Consider the following 18114-nt stretch of genomic DNA (forward strand, 5'->3'; position numbering starts at 1 on the left):
CTAATAGCATGTTTAGAATTTAGAATTTAGAATGAGTGCGAGGGGGGTTAATCACTTCGACCTTACAGATCCATTGTGTCCCCCTTTCTTGAATCATAACTCATCATACAGTCCCAGGGCTTTGACAAAAGCCAGTATCTGGGACGGTTTTATAGAGGGTAGTTCTCCATCTCCAATATCAGTCGTACCAGAATTCATTGCTGAATGGTTGTCGTCTCGGCACTCAGTGATGAAGAGGTGTACGGGTGTTTCCCCATCTTCCCCACAGTATCTGCATTCGCCGTTCGTTTCTTCTTAGTTTCAATCTACTGAGGTGTTCATTGAGGAGACAGTGTCCTGTTAAAACCCCGTGACAATCCATGGGTGTCTTACTTAAATCCAGGAAGATCTTTGATTTTTCTTGGTCGTAAGCCCTCAAATTAGAAAAAATCGGATAATATCGTTCATTTAGAGAAATCGCCTCACATTTTCTTTAATATCGAATCGTTAGTCCCACCCTCATGAAGATGTAAACAAAACGTTGCAGGGTGGGACCGCGTTCACCGTCGCTCACATAGCCTACTCGCCAAATATGGTCGCGATCGGACGGCATCAACTTTTAACGTTTCTTACGTCTGAACCCGCTGTCACAGTGACGTGTCGTGGTTAATGACTAAAGAATCAAAGGACAAATAACACCTGAGAGCAAATTGTGACGATATCACCAAACAGTGCCATGGCACATATTTTATAATAGCATGTTCTCCGTTCTGCTTTTCAGCTGCCATACTTCGCTTCCGTAAGTTATTATGCTACTACGGTATTATATATGTTCTTCTTATTAGCTTTAGAAATTCCTTTGATCCCACAGTACACCATTCAACATAGATATTGCCCTCCTACCTTGCATTATTCGATCTTTTTACCCTCATCGAGTTTTCCATCGTTAGTTATTTTTAATACAAAATATTTATATAATTATAATAATTTCATACATAAACACTATAATTGTCTTGTGTTGTGCCTCAGAAATTTGTTATTAATTTGGTTTTAATTTGAAGAGAGGTGAAAACAATAATTATTTTAGCTGTAAACAATAATAAATAATAAAAATTGTTTGTGCACTATGTGCGCATATTTGAAAATGAAAATTTTTTACTAACGGCTATTAAATTGAAGTTACGTAATCTAGGGTGCGATTACGTAATAAATAATTATTACGTCATGTACTATAAGAAGTCATCTTCGGACGTGGATGATAGTATCCTATTAGTGCATTAGACTGTATCCAGAACTTTTTTCTTTTTTTTTATTAAGAACTCACATAAATTAGGTAGTGTAAAACTTGGAAAATAAGTTGGTTTTATAATTCGGAAACTCTCTATTTATTTATCTAGTAATGCTAAAATACTCTATTTTAGTCGATTAGAGAAAATAGTATGATTCATTGGCAAGTAATGTAAACATTTGCGATCCGGTAAAATTGTGATTGTGAGCCAGCCGGCTGTTGTGTTGTGTTTTGTCATAGAGCTGATATTTGGGGGTTGAGAGTCTTTTGACTATAAACGTTGCAAGTACTGTAAGGCAACGGGTCGTTTGACCAGAAGAAAACCTGGTGACGTCGTTCCTTCGAGGTTGGTCTTGAGAGTTTGAGGTCTCCCTTGTCTTCTCGATTGACACGATGCGGCGTTGGGGTAGAGAGACTAGTGAGGTACCCCAATTAGCTTATTCGATTGGGATGCGAATCTGTTTAGCGGCAGAATTGCGGCCGGGGGAAGCCCCTATACTATTTCAGGTGACACTAGCTAGTTGTTGAACATTATTAACCAATAGATCCGAATGATATTTGAATTAGATGGAAAATATGGAATGGGATATATTGAATAGAACATATCAGTGGCTAGGGGGCGGAGTACCCCCGGGTGAGTCTTACTATTTAAATATCAATTTTATCCAGATCAGTAAATGTTTGTTTTGTTATTTTCATGTACAATGAGAGAATGCTTGCCAATGACCAACTAAATGGATATTTGAGGTGAATTTGCATTGTGAGACCCAGAAATAAGCGATTTTACAGTAGTATAATAATACTGTAGTATATTGACCAACACAAAATTTAATAATTTCAACGAAACTTCAATCCATGCATCACATGATACAGAAATTATTCTAGAAGCCCTTACATCAATTTCTTATTACATTAAGTACTCTCTCTACCAATAACGCTGTAATTTCGAACCGCGGATGCATCAGTATTACGTGCCCAGTGCCCAGGCCATCTCACCGTAAAAAACCTAGTAGTAACTAAACCAGTTTCCGCAGAAGAGGAGTTGTTCTTCGAAAAATAATCTGTAGCAACGCCAATAGCGTAATCTAGTTAAACACGCGAGGCTTCTCATTAGAACATCAATTTGCAAATTTCCGCTGCAGCAAGATCTATGCCCCGGCACGTGACGTATTTTATGACGTCTTGGTATCCTCCCAATATGCCAGAACTGAGCGCGGCGGATAAAATACGAGGCCGGGGCGAGCCTGGGAGTCGGTAGCGGGTTTTCTCGTGTGTGGGGATACAGGGTGTGTCAAAAATAATGTCCAATGTCCTGGTCAGTGTCCTATTCGTTAGAATGATAAAATTCAAATTTATTTAACTCTTCAAAAAAAAAACAGTGGGTATTTCGCCACTTGTAATGTAAGAAAATCTACAAAATTCACTAGTCAGAAAAAGTAGCAATATAAGCGTTAGGCATTTAACGTTTTAAGTAAAACTGGCTAGGTATATTTACATAAATGAAGAAGGAAATTACAGATAAAGGATTATACGATATCCGTATTGTAGTACATTTTTAGACAACTTCTTTATTTTTAAGATTTTTATGGTCAAACATCAACAAAATATTCCTTATGTTTGGACTAAATTTCCTCGGAAATAAGACATAATTTAAAATTCCGTTACAATACGGAAATAGATTGAAGTTTTGTGATTACAGCGATATATAATTTATACGGTTTTGAAACAAATTGCTCGAAATTTTATGGCAAATGCTGAAGCTCAATGCAAATCTTAATCAAGCCTTAATCAAAGCACGTGTGTTTGGAATTTTGGATGGGACTTAAAATGACAGAATCGGGCTAAGCCTTGGGCAGATTTCTAAAATATAATATATATTTCCTTCTGCCACACACCCGCTTTACCAGACCCCTGAGAGCGACCCCAAAGTATATCTCTTCCCGTCGTCGGAAACCAAAAAACACAAACAACGAAAAAAAAACTATTTAATAGGTCATTTTGAAAAGTGGTCACATCCAATTTTTGACGTTTTGGCAATTTTACATTCAGCATGCTTAGAAGCATTCATTCCAGATGAAAACGGGTCATGTTTCGCAATTCTAACCCGCTATACACACCACACATACACAACGATATTCAATGATAATAAGTTTATTTCGAAAACGGAATATCTCCTGGAGTTAACTCCTTCTCAAAATGAATCGTGCTTTGTTCCTCCGCGCCGTTTTATTAATTCTGATGCAATATATCCAGTAGGCCGTTAGTAATTGTTTAGACATGTTTAGCAAGTCGTGGTTGCTGATCTTATAGTACATAAGAGGAGAGCAAAAAAATATTTTACAAAAATTGACGAAATTAAAAAATTGTGCAAAGAAAATGAAAAGGTCACGGCTTTATGTTTTGATTATATGCAAAACCTACCACTCCCCTTTTTACCCGTACAAGAGGTCTTTTACTTTCGGCAGTTGTGGAGGAAGGAATTTTGCGTTCATAAATTTACTACTGAAAAAGCAACGTTTTACTCCTACTACGAAGGCGAAGGACACAAAAGTCCTGACGAAGTTTGCTCTTTTTTAATTAACTTTAATTATAAAATTTTAATTTATTTTCAAAATTTTTGAACTAAAAATAAAAAATTAAATTTAATTAATTTCGAGATTACTTTATTTTAATTTGAATTAATTTTTATTTTTTTAATTATTTTTTTTTAATTAACGTTCGGTTTTATTTTTAATTGATGCCCTCTAGCGGACAAACGAAGCACTTTTGTATAGAGGTCAATTGCGTCTAATGAACATATTTTGATTCCAAAAATACGTAGTAGTTCTATGTCCACGGAATATTGCGACACCCTATATATATTTATATTTAAACCTATTCGTTATTAAATTATACGATGTCAGGAAAATCGGAAATTTTTGCATTTTAGATGCAAATTCGTTTGAAAGCGCTATTAAGGAAATTTCATGTCGTCTTTGGCGAATTTTATTACCGCGACTAACCACCAGTCATTTTCTCGACAGGGCCGTGATTGATATTTTGATTTAGACCGTACTATAATAATTAGTAAGATGCTGGGGAGCTTTAAATGGTTTATGACATCCTCATTTATTTAAACTAGTATGATGGCATTGAGATTTTATATTTAGTAAAACTGATTTTTATATGGTATATACACACACCGGAAAAATCTAGGGATATAATTTTATTAAAGTTAAAAATAAATGTTTTGAATAAACAACCACATATTTGTAGGCCGATTCTTTCTACTTCGATTGAAACGAAGTAGTCACACTAGTTATGTCTAAATTTGGGATATTTGCAGAAGTGTTTATGCATTTTTTGTCAAATGTATAAAAAGTACCTAGCATCACTTGTTCGAATTTAACCTGTACTAGCTATGTTTTTATGATAACTGGCCAGAATTCATTCAAATAACTCTGTTTAGTATTAAACGACATTATGGAGCATAGACATCTTAACAGAGACGAAATGCTAAGGGCCATGGGTATGCTCGAAGCTGGAATGCGCCAAATCGACGTAGCTAGAGCATTAAATGCAACGCAAAGTGTGATATCGCGATTAAGTGCACGCTACCGTGAAAGTGGTGATGTTGCTGAAAGGCACACAGGGCGACATCGCATTACTACCCCTCAGCAAGATCATTTTTTACAATTAAATGCTCGACGCCGACCGACTCTTACAGCACCAGAGCTTAGTTTAATTCTCCAAGAAACACATAATGTAACCGTTAGTTCTGACACTGTTCGCAATAGATTAAGAGAGGTCAACTTAAGAAGCAGACGCCCCTGGAGAGCTCAACCCTTAACGAGAGGAAAACGAGAGGTACGATATTTGTGGGCTCAAGATCAATGTTCTCTTCACGGATGAGTCACGCTTTGGAGTTCATCCGGATTCGAGAAGGCTTAGGGTATGGAGAGAACCAGGAAATCTTATTCGGTTGGATCATGTTCAGGAAGTGCATCCTTATCAAGGTGGAACAGTTATGGTCTGGGGAGGAGTCCAATTAGGCCGAAAAACCGATCTCGTTTTTCTTGAAAGGTTTTTAACAGGAATCACATATCGTGATTTAATTCATGAGCCTGTCGTGTTACCATATGCCAATGATTTTGGGAGAAACTTCATTCTCATGCATGACAATGCACGGCCTCATACGGCCAGAGTGGTAAGTGAGTTTATCAATGCTCATCATTAAACCTTTTTACCCTGGCCGGCACAATCTCCTGACCTCAACCCCATCGAGCACGTATGGGACGCGGTACAAAGAAGAATTTTGAGAACGGGTATGCCTCGTGAAACTCGTAGGGATCTGGTTCGGGCCGTGAATGCAGCGTGGCAGGCTGTACCTCAAGAAGAGATCGACAACCTGATCAGGAGCATGAAGAGACGATGTAGGTGTAATGAACAGTAGAGGAGGCCATACCCTTTATTAAGTAAAAATGATTTTATCTTTTTTTTTAATTCACAGTTTAGAATAAAAAAAAGATGTGTGTATTTTTTGAGTTCAATAAAAATCAAGGTAAATTTGAAAAATTCGGTAACTTTCGCATTTTTATTTCAAATACGTCCTGTAAACTATTTGTTTATTTTAATTTTATTATATCAGAAATGCAAATAATAAAATTACTGACGATGGCTGGATAAAATTGTAATATCCCTAGACTTTTCCGGTGTGTTTAGTTTAAAATTCCAGAAAAAATATTTTTCGTTCTATTCTTTTTTAATCTTTCTATAATTAGGGTGAATTTTTGACAAGTTTAATGTTAATTTTTAGTAAATGAATTTCAATAGAAGGTACCTAAATTGGAATTTACCCGGTATAGCCTAATATGTACAAGCCTAACCAATCTCCTTATTATCATTGAATATTTTACTTTATATCCTTTAATTTTCGTTAAATTAACGAATCACAGCCACCTAGTAGTTACCAAATAATAAAGATCTACTACTGCAAAATTATAAAAATAAAAATATCTAGGAAAATCTTTACCTAGATTAGAGGGTAGGCAACCTTAATAGTATTTTGAAGATATGTCAATAATTCTCCATTGAATATAGGAATAATATACTGGATGTTCCATTTAAAATAAAGGAGTAAATTGCTTTTAAAAGCGACCATTATTCAATTTTAATTTTGTCTTACCCTGTATAACTTTTCTGATTAAATTTTAATTTAGTTTAATATACAATGGATATTTTAACTAAATATCAGGCTATACAGGGTAAATTACTATATAGGTAGCTTTTATTGAAATTTAAAATTTACTCTTCATTTTCACAAAATGTAAAATATCTCAAGTACCTTACATTTTAGGCATATGCTTCTTTAATGAAACTCACCTTGATTTTTTTCGTAAAATCAAAACATTAATTAATATATAGGGTGTTTCATACATATTTATTACACATATGCTCTCAAAATTTCACTTCGATATAAACTATACTGCTTTCCTTGAGAGGCGCCACCCTGTACTATCACGGTTAGCTAGACAGGATTGTGACAATTTCGATGCTCAACATTGGTCTCTCGAAGCCTGTAAAAGGCTTTTTCATTTTTTGATTAAAATAAAATCCTTTCATTTGCAGCCTTAGATTAACAAATTGGTAGCCCAAAAAGTATTTTTTTTTGATAGGGTGACGTTACTTTTCTTTTCTTCACCACTAATGTGTACTTATACCAGCCCATTACCCAGGTATTAAACCTAAATGCGTACCGATCAGAATCGTACTTACTAATAGCCTAACTTTTATCGCTTGACGCGGTAATTGGCTGCTGTTTTATCCACCCAATACAGCCAACAGAAACCGGAGTGAAAAAAATCGAGGCTATTATTACGCCGACCTTTGTTGGCAGCATTGTTTTCCTGCCAGCGGCCCACTCGCTAAAAAATGTCACTGCTGCGGCTGCCGATGCCGTGGATATGCGCGGAATGTAGAGCAAATAGCATCAGATAGACCGGCGTGCATTGCTGTATCTATCGGTCCTGCAATAGGGCTTGCGAAAGAATATACAAAGGAATAGAATCGTTTAGGAGTCGGAGATACGGCTTTGTGTGTAATTGGGCACGCTTCTAGATGGTTTGCGTCGATATAAAGGCCGAAAAGTAGAAAGAGATATAGTAAATTACTTCCTTGAGTCTTCGAAACTTTGAAATCATCTAATATTAAAAAAGGGTTCAGCAATAGTGCGTCGGGCACCTTTAGATGTCTGTAGCTCTTAGAATAAAAATTTCATTATTCAAAAATACATTATTCTATATAGGGTATTTTTTATGGCGTCACCAAAATCGGTATATTTAAAATGGTATATCTCAATTTTTTTAAATGCAACATTCTGTATATTATTTTTCTGTCAGATGCAGAATTAAAAAGTGAACATTTTTTTATTTAAAGTGTTTCTAAATTTTTAACGGTTTTGCAGATATTCGCAGTATTATATTACATATGGCCCTTTCAACAGTAAATTTTTATCAAAGCCACCTAATATGATCTTTGTCTGATATTTTATCGTTGAAAATCCCATATGTAATGAAATTATGAAAATATTTGCAAAACGGCTAAAAATTTAAGAACACTTTAGATACAAAAAATGTTCACCTTTTAATTCTACATCTGAAAGAAAAATAATATACAAGGTGTTGCATTTAAAAAAAATGAGATACAACATTTTAAATATTACGATTTTGGTGACGCCATAAAAAATACCCTGTATAAGATAAAGTGAATTTTTCTACACAAATTTATTCTGGTATCCTTCATGTTTAAGAAAACATAGCTAAGTACTAATAAAGTTATATTCACTCTAGTTTTTTACCACTTTTCGTATATAATGTTTTTAACCAAAGTTTTAGTAAATAAGAAATAGAATGGCAACACCGCAGTGTGCTTTAAATAAAGATTAAACTTGTTTTAAATCAAAAAAAGTTGTAGAAAATCTCTGAAATAGATAATAATATAAAAATATGTCATTATATATTTTTTCCGCATTTCTTCCCATCAAGAGATTTTCAGGTACAGAAGAATTGTTACCTACACGAAATGTGAAAATATTCTGTTTTCAAGCAAGTTTTTACTCCATGATCAATTTTTATTTTATTTTATTTTTTTGTGAACTCATATTTTCCTAAATACATATCTGTGAAGCTATGGCCAGTGCCACGACTATACTTTGTTAATAGATCACGACTAGTTAATAGACCACGACTATACAGCTACGTCATTGGTCACGGGAGGCGAGAACAAGGTCATATAAAGTGGCAGAAAAAGAACAAAGGATTTGACAAGGAGTAAAGCTACTAGTTTTCTTATACTATGGTTTTGTCAAAGCCACCCAATGATTTTTCTCTCGTATTTTACCGTTGAATGTGCTATATGAAATAACTGGTTACTGGTTATTGGTATCTGCGAAACCATTAAAAACTATGAAATACTTTAAATACTAAAAAATATTCATTTTTCAACTCTCCGTCTAATAAAAAATAATATACAGGGTGTTAAAAAAAAACAAAGAAAAATTATTTTATATTTTAGAAAGTTTCGCCTAGAATTTTGAACATCCTGTATGATTTAAGATTAAGATATTTATAGCAAAGTAAGTATACACCATCTAAAGTAAGTAGCTAATATAGTTTTGATTTCAGGACAGTTATTTATAGACTTTATATCACAGTGGCTGTGGTAATCACTAAATTTGACGTTTAGACTATACAACTTTTTTTGACAGGCAGTTTTTTCCTCCAAAAATTTTAAATATTTTTTTTTCTCAAAAACGTTTAATGCTAGGTGTAGAGTGTTTGATATCAAAATTCATAAAATTTTATAGAGCATTTCAATATATTTATAAAAAAAAGGAAGGTAGCCATTTAAAATAAGAAAGTTGCTAACAACTTCCGGTATTTCCGGAAGTGACGCCATATTAAAAATATTTTTAGTCTATAGATCTCATTGTAAAACAATGATATGTAAAAAATCTCCGATCTAGATATAGTAGTTCACCAGAAACTACAAATGCTCGCTCAGCTTGGGACACCCTGTATTTGGTGTCTATTAACAACTATATTTTAGATATTTTCAAGACAAAACCCTAAAAATGAAACAACCAGTTATAATGATAAATAATTATTTTTGACAGATACGTATGTCATAAGAAAATAGTATTTTTTGTCATTTTGTTATGCGTTTTTTTTTTGTTGTATTTTGAGATTTCTTAAAACTCGCGCTTTTTTGTTTCCTTTTTTTTTGAATAGAATATACGATGTCCCTGAAAACTGAAAATCCCCAAGAAGAGGATCAATATCGATTTCAGCAATACGAGAAAACAAAGTTTTTGCCCAGCCAGTGGAATGAGGATAGGCAAGACAATACCAAAAATATCAAAGTACGTCCCTATATTCTTTTATATACCTACCAATCTTTTACAAAATAACCATATTTTCTATATATTAAAATATGTTTTTCTTTATAATAGTACTAGTTGACGGCTAATTAATTAATCACTGTTTAGCCTTTAAACAAAGTTTATACAAACGGTGCAAGTGGGCGTTAATGTTAGTTCTATTTATTATTTATAAAAAACAAAACGCACATCATAGACAAACAAATAAAAAGAAACTGGCAAATCAAATGGCAAAGAAAGGGACAACGTTCCCGTAGCGCAACTCAGTACGCAAAATTTCGTTCTTGTTGATCTGCGCATTGCGTCTATTGGGCCCACTATCTCATTCTAGTATAACAAGAGAGAAAGAAGCAACCATATAAAACGTAATTTCTAAATAGAAATTAAAACAATCGCCTTTCGTTTTCGTCATCATGACAACCAAGATGACATCATCATGACAATTCGTCATGTTTGTTAATTTTTCTTTTGGTGATTTACCTTTTTTTCTAAACTCTCCATTTTATTGACTTATGAATATGGATAGGGAACAAATTCCTTTGTTCCATATAGGTATTTATATTTTGTTACTTTGCAGGAGCCAGTATCATCTATTTTTTATATGTATTGGTTCCCCCTTTCTCTAATAGATATGTTAAAAACACCCGGTAAAATAAAAGTAAGTAGTTATATTTATCATCTTATTAAGAAAAAAGTAGAAGTAGTAGTGTCAAAAATATTTCGAACCTCTCTTAACATGACAAATTAATACAATTAATTTTTTTCATTTTTTGGGTAGGTAGTTTATAGCTGGTTTATAGTAACCAGAAACTTCATTAATATACCTATTTTACTTTTGTTTTAGGATTAAAACTGGACTTGAAAATGGTTCAGGATCATGATTCTCGTAAAGTCTTCTTTGCTTGGATATTCACTTTGTTATTGCAAATAGGCAATTTTTTCGAAAATGAGATTCTTAATGCCCTTTAAAAAAATTGGCCGATCATTTCCTGCAACAGTCAGTTCTTCTGCATTTAAAATTGGTAGGTGGGAGGAATAAACACTGTTATTTTTTGTTATTAGATTATAAAAAGTTTATTTACATTTATGTATAAATAAATATGTTTATAAAACAGTACAATTTTTGCTTTTTTTATAATTTCCTTTATAATAGTAGTATTCTTTCGTTCTGAAAGAAACTGCAAATTTTCACTTAATTACCGATCGTTTCCTGAAACAGTCAGTTCTTCTGCATTTAAAATTGGTAGGTGGGTGGAATAAACATCGTTATTTTTGTTATTATTATAAAGTTTATTTATTTTTATGTATAAATAAATATGTTTATAAACAGTACAACTTTTGCTTTTATAATTTCTATATTCTGAGAAACTTTCATTTTGGTCTGATTTATTCCCTACACCACGTTCCCTTTACGTGGTATAGGGAATAAATCAGTTTAAGTGAAAATTTTCAGTTTCAGAATGAAAGAATACTAATAATGGCTAATTTAAATTTTTCCGCCAGCCAGAATGTGCGATAATGTCTTTACGATATTTTAGATACCTATCTCTCTTTCATATAAAAACACACATAATAAAGAAAGATAGCAATAAAGACGTACGTCCGCTATGGTCCTGCTAATTGGTTTCAAATTGTTATTCTGAGTTGCGCTACGGAACGCGGTCCCACTCTTTACCAAGATTGTCGTCTTTTTATTTGTTTGTTCATGCAAATAGTTCAATTTAAATATTTTAAATAGTTTTTTTCTTTATTCTTTGTATTTTTTGTTTACGACGACGGAAAGAGATAAACTTTCCGAAACGTTAAGCATTTTTTCTTTTGTTAGGCAAATTTTTATTACTGTAAAAACTTGACAAGCAGTGTCCGTTTAGGTTTAATTTTTTTTTTTTTTTATTACAAAAAATAACTTTATTTTGTAGATTTTCTTGCGCAGTGGGCGAACACCTATAAAGGATTTTTGTCCTTCCTGGTCGTTTATTCAAAGGTGCTGACGTTACTTACCTGTTATTCTAACAGCTGGTTGGTCTAGGTGATAGAAAACTTCACTCTCCATCAGCCTAGCCAAAATTTCAGCTCCTATACCGCACGACGGCCAACCCTGTTCCACTGAGATCAAGTGATTCGTTTTGACAACCGATTTTATAATGGTTTCAAAGTCTAGAGGCCTCAAAGATCTGTAAAAGTCGATAATTTTCTGATGAAAAATAATTTTAACGATTTTTAAGCATTTTTACCTTAAATTGGATTACTTCAGCCTGATACCTTTAATTCGTTTGCAGCTTCTAACGACGTCTCGACAGCCTTAGAATGTGCTACGATAGTTACGTGTTTACCTGTGTCACAAAAAATAACATTAGAAGAATTACAAATTATACTTCTTCAAAATTACCAATACGCTTTTAGAATCTCTAAAATATCGCGTTGTCTATTTAAATATATATTTTTTGTCAAGAACTGGTGACATTTGACAGTGTATGTCATTTTTGCTAATAAGTCTTTAAACTTATAAACAAAAAAAAAACTGTTTTAGTTTTAAAAGAGTGTTATAGCTCAAAAAATTAAAGCTAGGTAGCTGATTGTGTTATAATTAAAAAGTAGTTCAAAAGAACCATTCCTGTCTTACCCGGTCTTTCGACTTTCGCTTTGCCAATGGGTAACAAGTAATCCGTTCCTAGCGCCTCATCAGACATTGGGTAGGCAACACCGTACAATAATTCGTTTTCTAGAAAGACCACAGGATCTGGGTCCCTAATAGCTGCCTTGAGAAGACCTTTGTGTATCTCTGATGTGTAGGGGAGATTACCTTTTTCGAAAATATCTTGAATTACGAATATACAGGGTGTCTCAATATGTCTGTTCTAATAAAATACTTTATTTTGCATAGTAAATTTGAAGATTTTTGTCTTGTTTCGCAAATCTAAAGGCGCATTCTCAATGACTTCATTCTCACAAGTTGGTCTCCGTTGGGTTAATTTGCAGTGTTCAGAAAATAATTATTTTATTTTGTGTAGATTTTTAGAGTGGTGGCGAAATAACCATAGGACTTTTGAAGAAATATATTTATCATTTCATCCCATTTTTATTTGGTTATGCCGGGATCGCACTGCATAGCCCCCATACTAAAAATATATGTTTATAGTGCTGTGCAGTTCTTTAGTTTCCAAAGTGCCAGAATTTTCCAATTTTGGTCGGCGGTTATTTCCCCTATCCGCCACCTGGGGTCGCGTCCCAGGGTCGGGAGTTTGGAGTTCTCGACACGGATTTTCTCAAAACGGACTACGGAAATACGGAATATTTCAAAAACTACGACTTTGACTGATTTTGATGTTATTACAAATTTTGTTGCAAATAATATTCATAATCTTAAATTAAAACCGTTTCGATAGTTACTGTAATTTTGGAGCATGATTTTTAAAATTTTAACTCCCTCCCATACACCGTTACCAACACCCCACCCCCACCAAAAACTATTGGCCAGATTCTCAAGTGCCACAGTATTTTTGTTACAGAAATTTGGTTAAAATCGGTTTAGCGATTTTGAGTTATCGTGTTATTGAAACAAGGATAGAACTCTTGGTTTAACAGGATACCCTTAAAAAATTAGAGTATTTTATTAAAACAGAGAATACTGAGACGATACACATTGTAAAAGTTTTAGAAAAGTGATCTTACTTTGAGACCAGGACAGTGAGCATACCACGCGCCATAACACTGAGAGTGCTGAGCTGCCACACCTGCTGCAGCTCCATTAGGGCCCCTTTTTTATTAAAAAGCATAATTAATATTTTTAAAATCATGATTTTTAAATTTTACCTACCGGAATACAATAGGAACGTTTACTCTACCGGCAGACATGTAAAAAGTTTTTGCCGCCGAATTGATGATTTGATCTATGGCTTGCATGGCGAAATTGAAGGTCATGAACTCGCAGATGGGGCGGAGGCCTGCCATAGCCGCCCCCGTGGCGATACCTACATAAATAAAACAATAATATTTACTACAAGATATTTGTAGGAATTTCCTTTATATTTTTCTTTGTTTCTTGTCTTGTGTTGAATCAAGTACAACGGTGATAACTAAGGTCGTGACTTTAAAACCAATATAATTAATAATAAATCCATACTTTTAATGAACGGAAAACAAGATTATGGTGTTTAAAATAGCCAGAAAAACAAGTTATTTTTAAAAAAAGACATCTTAAATATAATGTCAATACATATACAATTAATAAAATCTTTTTATTTTAATTTCCTTAAAAATACAGAGTCGCTGACATGTATGGGAACAGTCGATTGTTAGGTAAAATATACGAGGTACCGCAAAAAGTTAAATATAAAAGCTTTAGGGTTTTTAAATGTCTATCAGCAAGTAATAAATTTAAGTATACAAGGTCGGTCGTAAAGTCGTGGCACATAAAAGTTTAATTTTTTTAAATGGAACCCCTTGTATATTTCGGTTCTTCCTTCAATTGTAAGCAAAAATCGAAATACACACAATATCACTTAAACAATTTGATTTAATTAATTTCGATATGTTCAGTTTCATTTAACGATGCCATTCTGCTGAAACTGTGGTAGGTACTTAATAATATTTGACATTAATTATCAAGTTATTAGCATTGATAGATGTATAAAATGAGAGTATTTGAAGCCTGGAAATTACAAAGTTTTCGTTTAACATTTCAATTCTTCAATTTATGTACATTGTATATTACAATTATTGCTTAAATCTGAAGGATGAATTGAAATATGCAATAATATACAGGGGGATGCATTTAAAAAAATAAATATGTCACAACTTTATGACCGACCCTGTATCCTTAAATTTACTGCTAGCTACTAGACATTTAAAAACCCTGTAACTTTTTTACTTAACTTTTTGCGGTACCTTGTATATTTTATCTAGTAATCGACCGTTCCCATACATATCAGCTAGCCTGTATGTTGATAAAAAAATGATAATATACAAAAACAATCTTGTTCTTTAAAGACATTCCTAGATTAATACATTTTGCAGATAAATACACGTGTTGTCTACATTTTTAATATGTATTTACAATTATTTTTCATATTTTATTAATACGCCAGAAATACTTTAATTAATTTGTGGGATTTTAATTCTAAATTCTATTTTTAATGAAATGAAAACAAAATTATTGAGTTTAAATTAGCCAGAAAACAACTTATTTTTAAAAGCCATCTTAAGAAGATATGTCAATATAATTAAATATATAAAAACAGTATGATTTTTTTAAGACATACACTAGATTAATAGGTACATTTTGTAGATAAAATATACCTACCTGTTATCTAGATTTTTAAAATGTATTTAAAATTATGTTTCATGTTTTATTAATAAGCGAGAAATAATTTAATTAATCTATAAGATTTAATTTTTTAGTTCTAAATTATTAATCCACAAATAAATATTGATATATTATTAGACTAAAGTTTTTTCAAGAAATATAACAGAAAAATAAAATCAAATGAAGTATTCTGGATCATTTGTGTGTTTATATTATCTCTTACATAATGGATGACAAAAATAATAGCAAATCCCAGCATTTTAAAAGATAATATTCCTATCTTCTCTAAATTTACTCCTACATCGTAATGATCATTAGTTATATAGAAAATAACAGAAATTATCTCAATAATTATTTGACATTCAAACTTTTTTCCAATGCAAGGAAATCAGTCTAAAAACTTTTTAAATAACCTTCACAAACTATAAGTAAAACACTTTAACCTTAGTAATTATTTTGTTTATAGATTATTTTTTGGAAAAATGGCTTTAATAAAATAAGATCTTTACCTGTAAAGCCCATTTCAGTTATAGGGGTATCAATAACTCTTTTGTCTCCGTATTTCTTCCACAGTCCTCTTGTAACTTTGTAAGCCCCATCGTACTGAGCTACTTCTTCACCCATAACAAAAACTCTTTCGTCCCTTTCCATTTCTTCATCGATAGCTGAGTTCAGGGCATCTCTAGAAGATAATTGATTCTTTTAGCATCCACAATGAATAAATTACTGTTAATTGTGTTAAAATATCTACCTTACTGTAAGCTGTTTGGCTCCCAAAGCCTTTGAAGTGGAGAAGTTTCTTCTGCTCAGTACTTTACCTAATGTGGTCATGTTCTTCATGGTTATTGTGCCCCTCGAAGCCATACTATATGGGGTTTTGAAAGACTAGGAAAGTTGTACCTTATCTTGGCTGTTCCAGGCTACTGTAGCTTACTTTTTCAAGGTGACTGAGGTCGAAGGCGTGTTAGAAGTGCTGTTTATCGGTAGAAAGGCTTCAGAACCGCAGCAAGTCGAATACGTAACCGGGCATGTGACGTTATCTCAAACTTCATGCGTCAATCGAGAATTTCCTCGTCTTCTATGTTTCAATTTCAAAATTTATGAATAAAGTTAGGTTAAGTAAGACTTATTGGTGAAAATTCGTGTCCTGATTTAGTTCTTTAACATTACATTATTACTATGTACGACATACTTTGCAGTAGCGGCCAATTTCTAAATTTTTAATTAAAGAAAAACTAAAAAATATATTCTAAATTTAAATTTCCAACACCCTGTATATGACAACCGCAGTCGCCCTCTGGTGGAATTTGCTTGAACTACGCTTAGTTCACAATTTTTCCAATAGGTAGAGCCACAGGAACATGTAGTTCGGCACTTGCTCAAGAGATGGCGCCGAGCATTCCCTAGTTCAAGAAAATATCGAGAGATGTCGCTACACTGAACTTATAACTTAGCTATTTTGTAACAGAGGGCGCCACTAATCCCATATTAATTTTGCTAGAACGTAATAGATGGCGCCACTAGTAATATTGAACACCGCCATCTATTGAAAAATTTATGTATTAATTAGCAATTAAAAAACCTGTAGCGACATCTGTTGGTGAAAATAGCAACTTTTTTCTTCTATGTTTTATAAATATCACAGAGGAAAAAAAATAAACACCATGAAGTTTTATCAAGATATTGTTTATTTATTTGACAAGAGATTCAAGAGTTTTTTATAATCCATGTTTATTTTGGTTTGCAAAAAAAACCTATCAACTAAATTTGTTTATATGGATTGTCAAGATTTTCATTTGTTTTTTACGTCGGTGTTGCCAAGACATTATTCAAGTCATGAAAACTAATCTAGTTCAATATATTTGTAAGTATATAACGAATAAAACCGTTATAAAATCATGGTAAATCTAATAAAATATAATATAAACATTGTTTCAATGCAATAAAATTTATAATAATTTTTTAGCATTATCCTTGCATTATATACAGCAAAAAATGATCAATCTGACAACGTTGACAGTGCGCCATTTTCCGTTGTTAGCAGCTTGAAGTTATGTCGTTCTTAAAAATTTTCTGATTTTTGATAGAAAAAATGATTTTTCTGTAGAGGATTTGAGTGCATTCTGTTCCTTACGGCCTGTTTCACCACGTGAAAATGTAAGTACCAATTATTTTGCCTGTTTTCTGTAGTTTTTTTTAGGTACTTCAATTACATCATACAAAAGCTGACAAATTTTTCCTATTTTCATAATTTTCTTTTTCAAAATCGAGTGCATGGATATATAAATACATTCCTTGATGTCTCTATTGTACATTAAAAATAAAGTTACTTAGAAAAATGGTCCATATTTAGAAATATTTGGTATTTTTTGGACCATGTTTTTTTTGGTAGTGTTTAAAGATGTTTTTATTCCTAAAGTTTTTTTTTTAGTTGTTTATTCGTACAGACAAATGATTTTCTACGTCTTTCAGAATAAGTCAGTGTTAGTATACCTAAAGGAGGTCCCATTCTCAATTATTATATAATACTTTTAGATAAAATTCTTTTACGCACTATATATTTAATGCCATACTTTGTCGTCATATTTAAGTTAATAGTTTTGCATTGTTAATATACAGCTTTATTAATTATAATTTTATTTTTAGGAGCTTTATTAATAATACACACGAGCACATAAAGACCACCTAAAAGAACAGACCTGGGTCACCTTTTGTATTTTCCTGATGTTTGGCCAACATCCTGGTTTACGAGTTGGTCTTCCATAATCTGATTAAAAGTAAGTTTAATTTATTTTTTCAAAATAATTTTAATAAACTTATTAAATTTTTATTAACAGACTAACCATATTTTTTATGATATGTTTAATCTTATATGAAACAAAAAAAAATAAACACAATTATTATAGCATAATTATTAATGAAATATAATATTATTTATTTCTTTTTTTACAGATTTTGTACAACAAATCGATGGACGTATACAGCTCCAAGGCAGTACATTTATCCTTTTCACGAATATTACCAACAATGCATCGGAACTAATAAGTATGTCTAAAATATGTCTTTTAGGTAAATATACTTATACTGGCTTTTAATGTTCTTCAGTGGATTTCATGATTTCCTAAA

General features: G+C 32.5%; 1 protein-coding gene across 1 annotated transcript; it reads right to left on the reverse strand.

Moving 5' to 3' along the window:
* Positions 1–13322: 13322 nt before the first annotated feature.
* On the reverse strand, positions 13323–16136 carry LOC115874741 (pyruvate dehydrogenase E1 component subunit beta, mitochondrial-like). Its single transcript, XM_030890019.1, has 4 exons — positions 15740–16136; positions 15498–15670; positions 13501–13654; positions 13323–13440 (listed from the first exon to the last, which is right to left on the reverse strand). The coding sequence occupies exons 1-4, from the start codon at positions 15850–15852 to the stop codon at positions 13338–13340; spliced, it is 543 nt and encodes a 180-aa protein (XP_030745879.1). The 5' UTR covers positions 15853–16136; the 3' UTR covers positions 13323–13337.
* Positions 16137–18114: the final 1978 nt, after the last annotated feature.

Source organism: Sitophilus oryzae, unplaced genomic scaffold, assembly GCF_002938485.1.
Source record: "Sitophilus oryzae breed Bouriz unplaced genomic scaffold, Soryzae_2.0 scaffold_1018_pilon_pilon, whole genome shotgun sequence".
In the NCBI taxonomy this organism is placed as follows: domain Eukaryota; kingdom Metazoa; phylum Arthropoda; class Insecta; order Coleoptera; family Curculionidae; genus Sitophilus; species Sitophilus oryzae.

Coding starts and splice junctions, on each gene's coding strand:
- LOC115874741 (XM_030890019.1), bottom strand. CDS start 15,852: ATGGCTTCGAGGGGCACAATAACCATGAAGAACATGACCACATTAGGT. Junction 15,671..15,739: donor GCCAAACAGCTTACAGTAAG/GTAGATATTTTA, acceptor ATTATCTTCTAG/AGATGCCCTGAACTCAGCTA. Junction 13,655..15,497: donor AACTGAAATGGGCTTTACAG/GTAAAGATCTTA, acceptor TTATTTATGTAG/GTATCGCCACGGGGGCGGCT.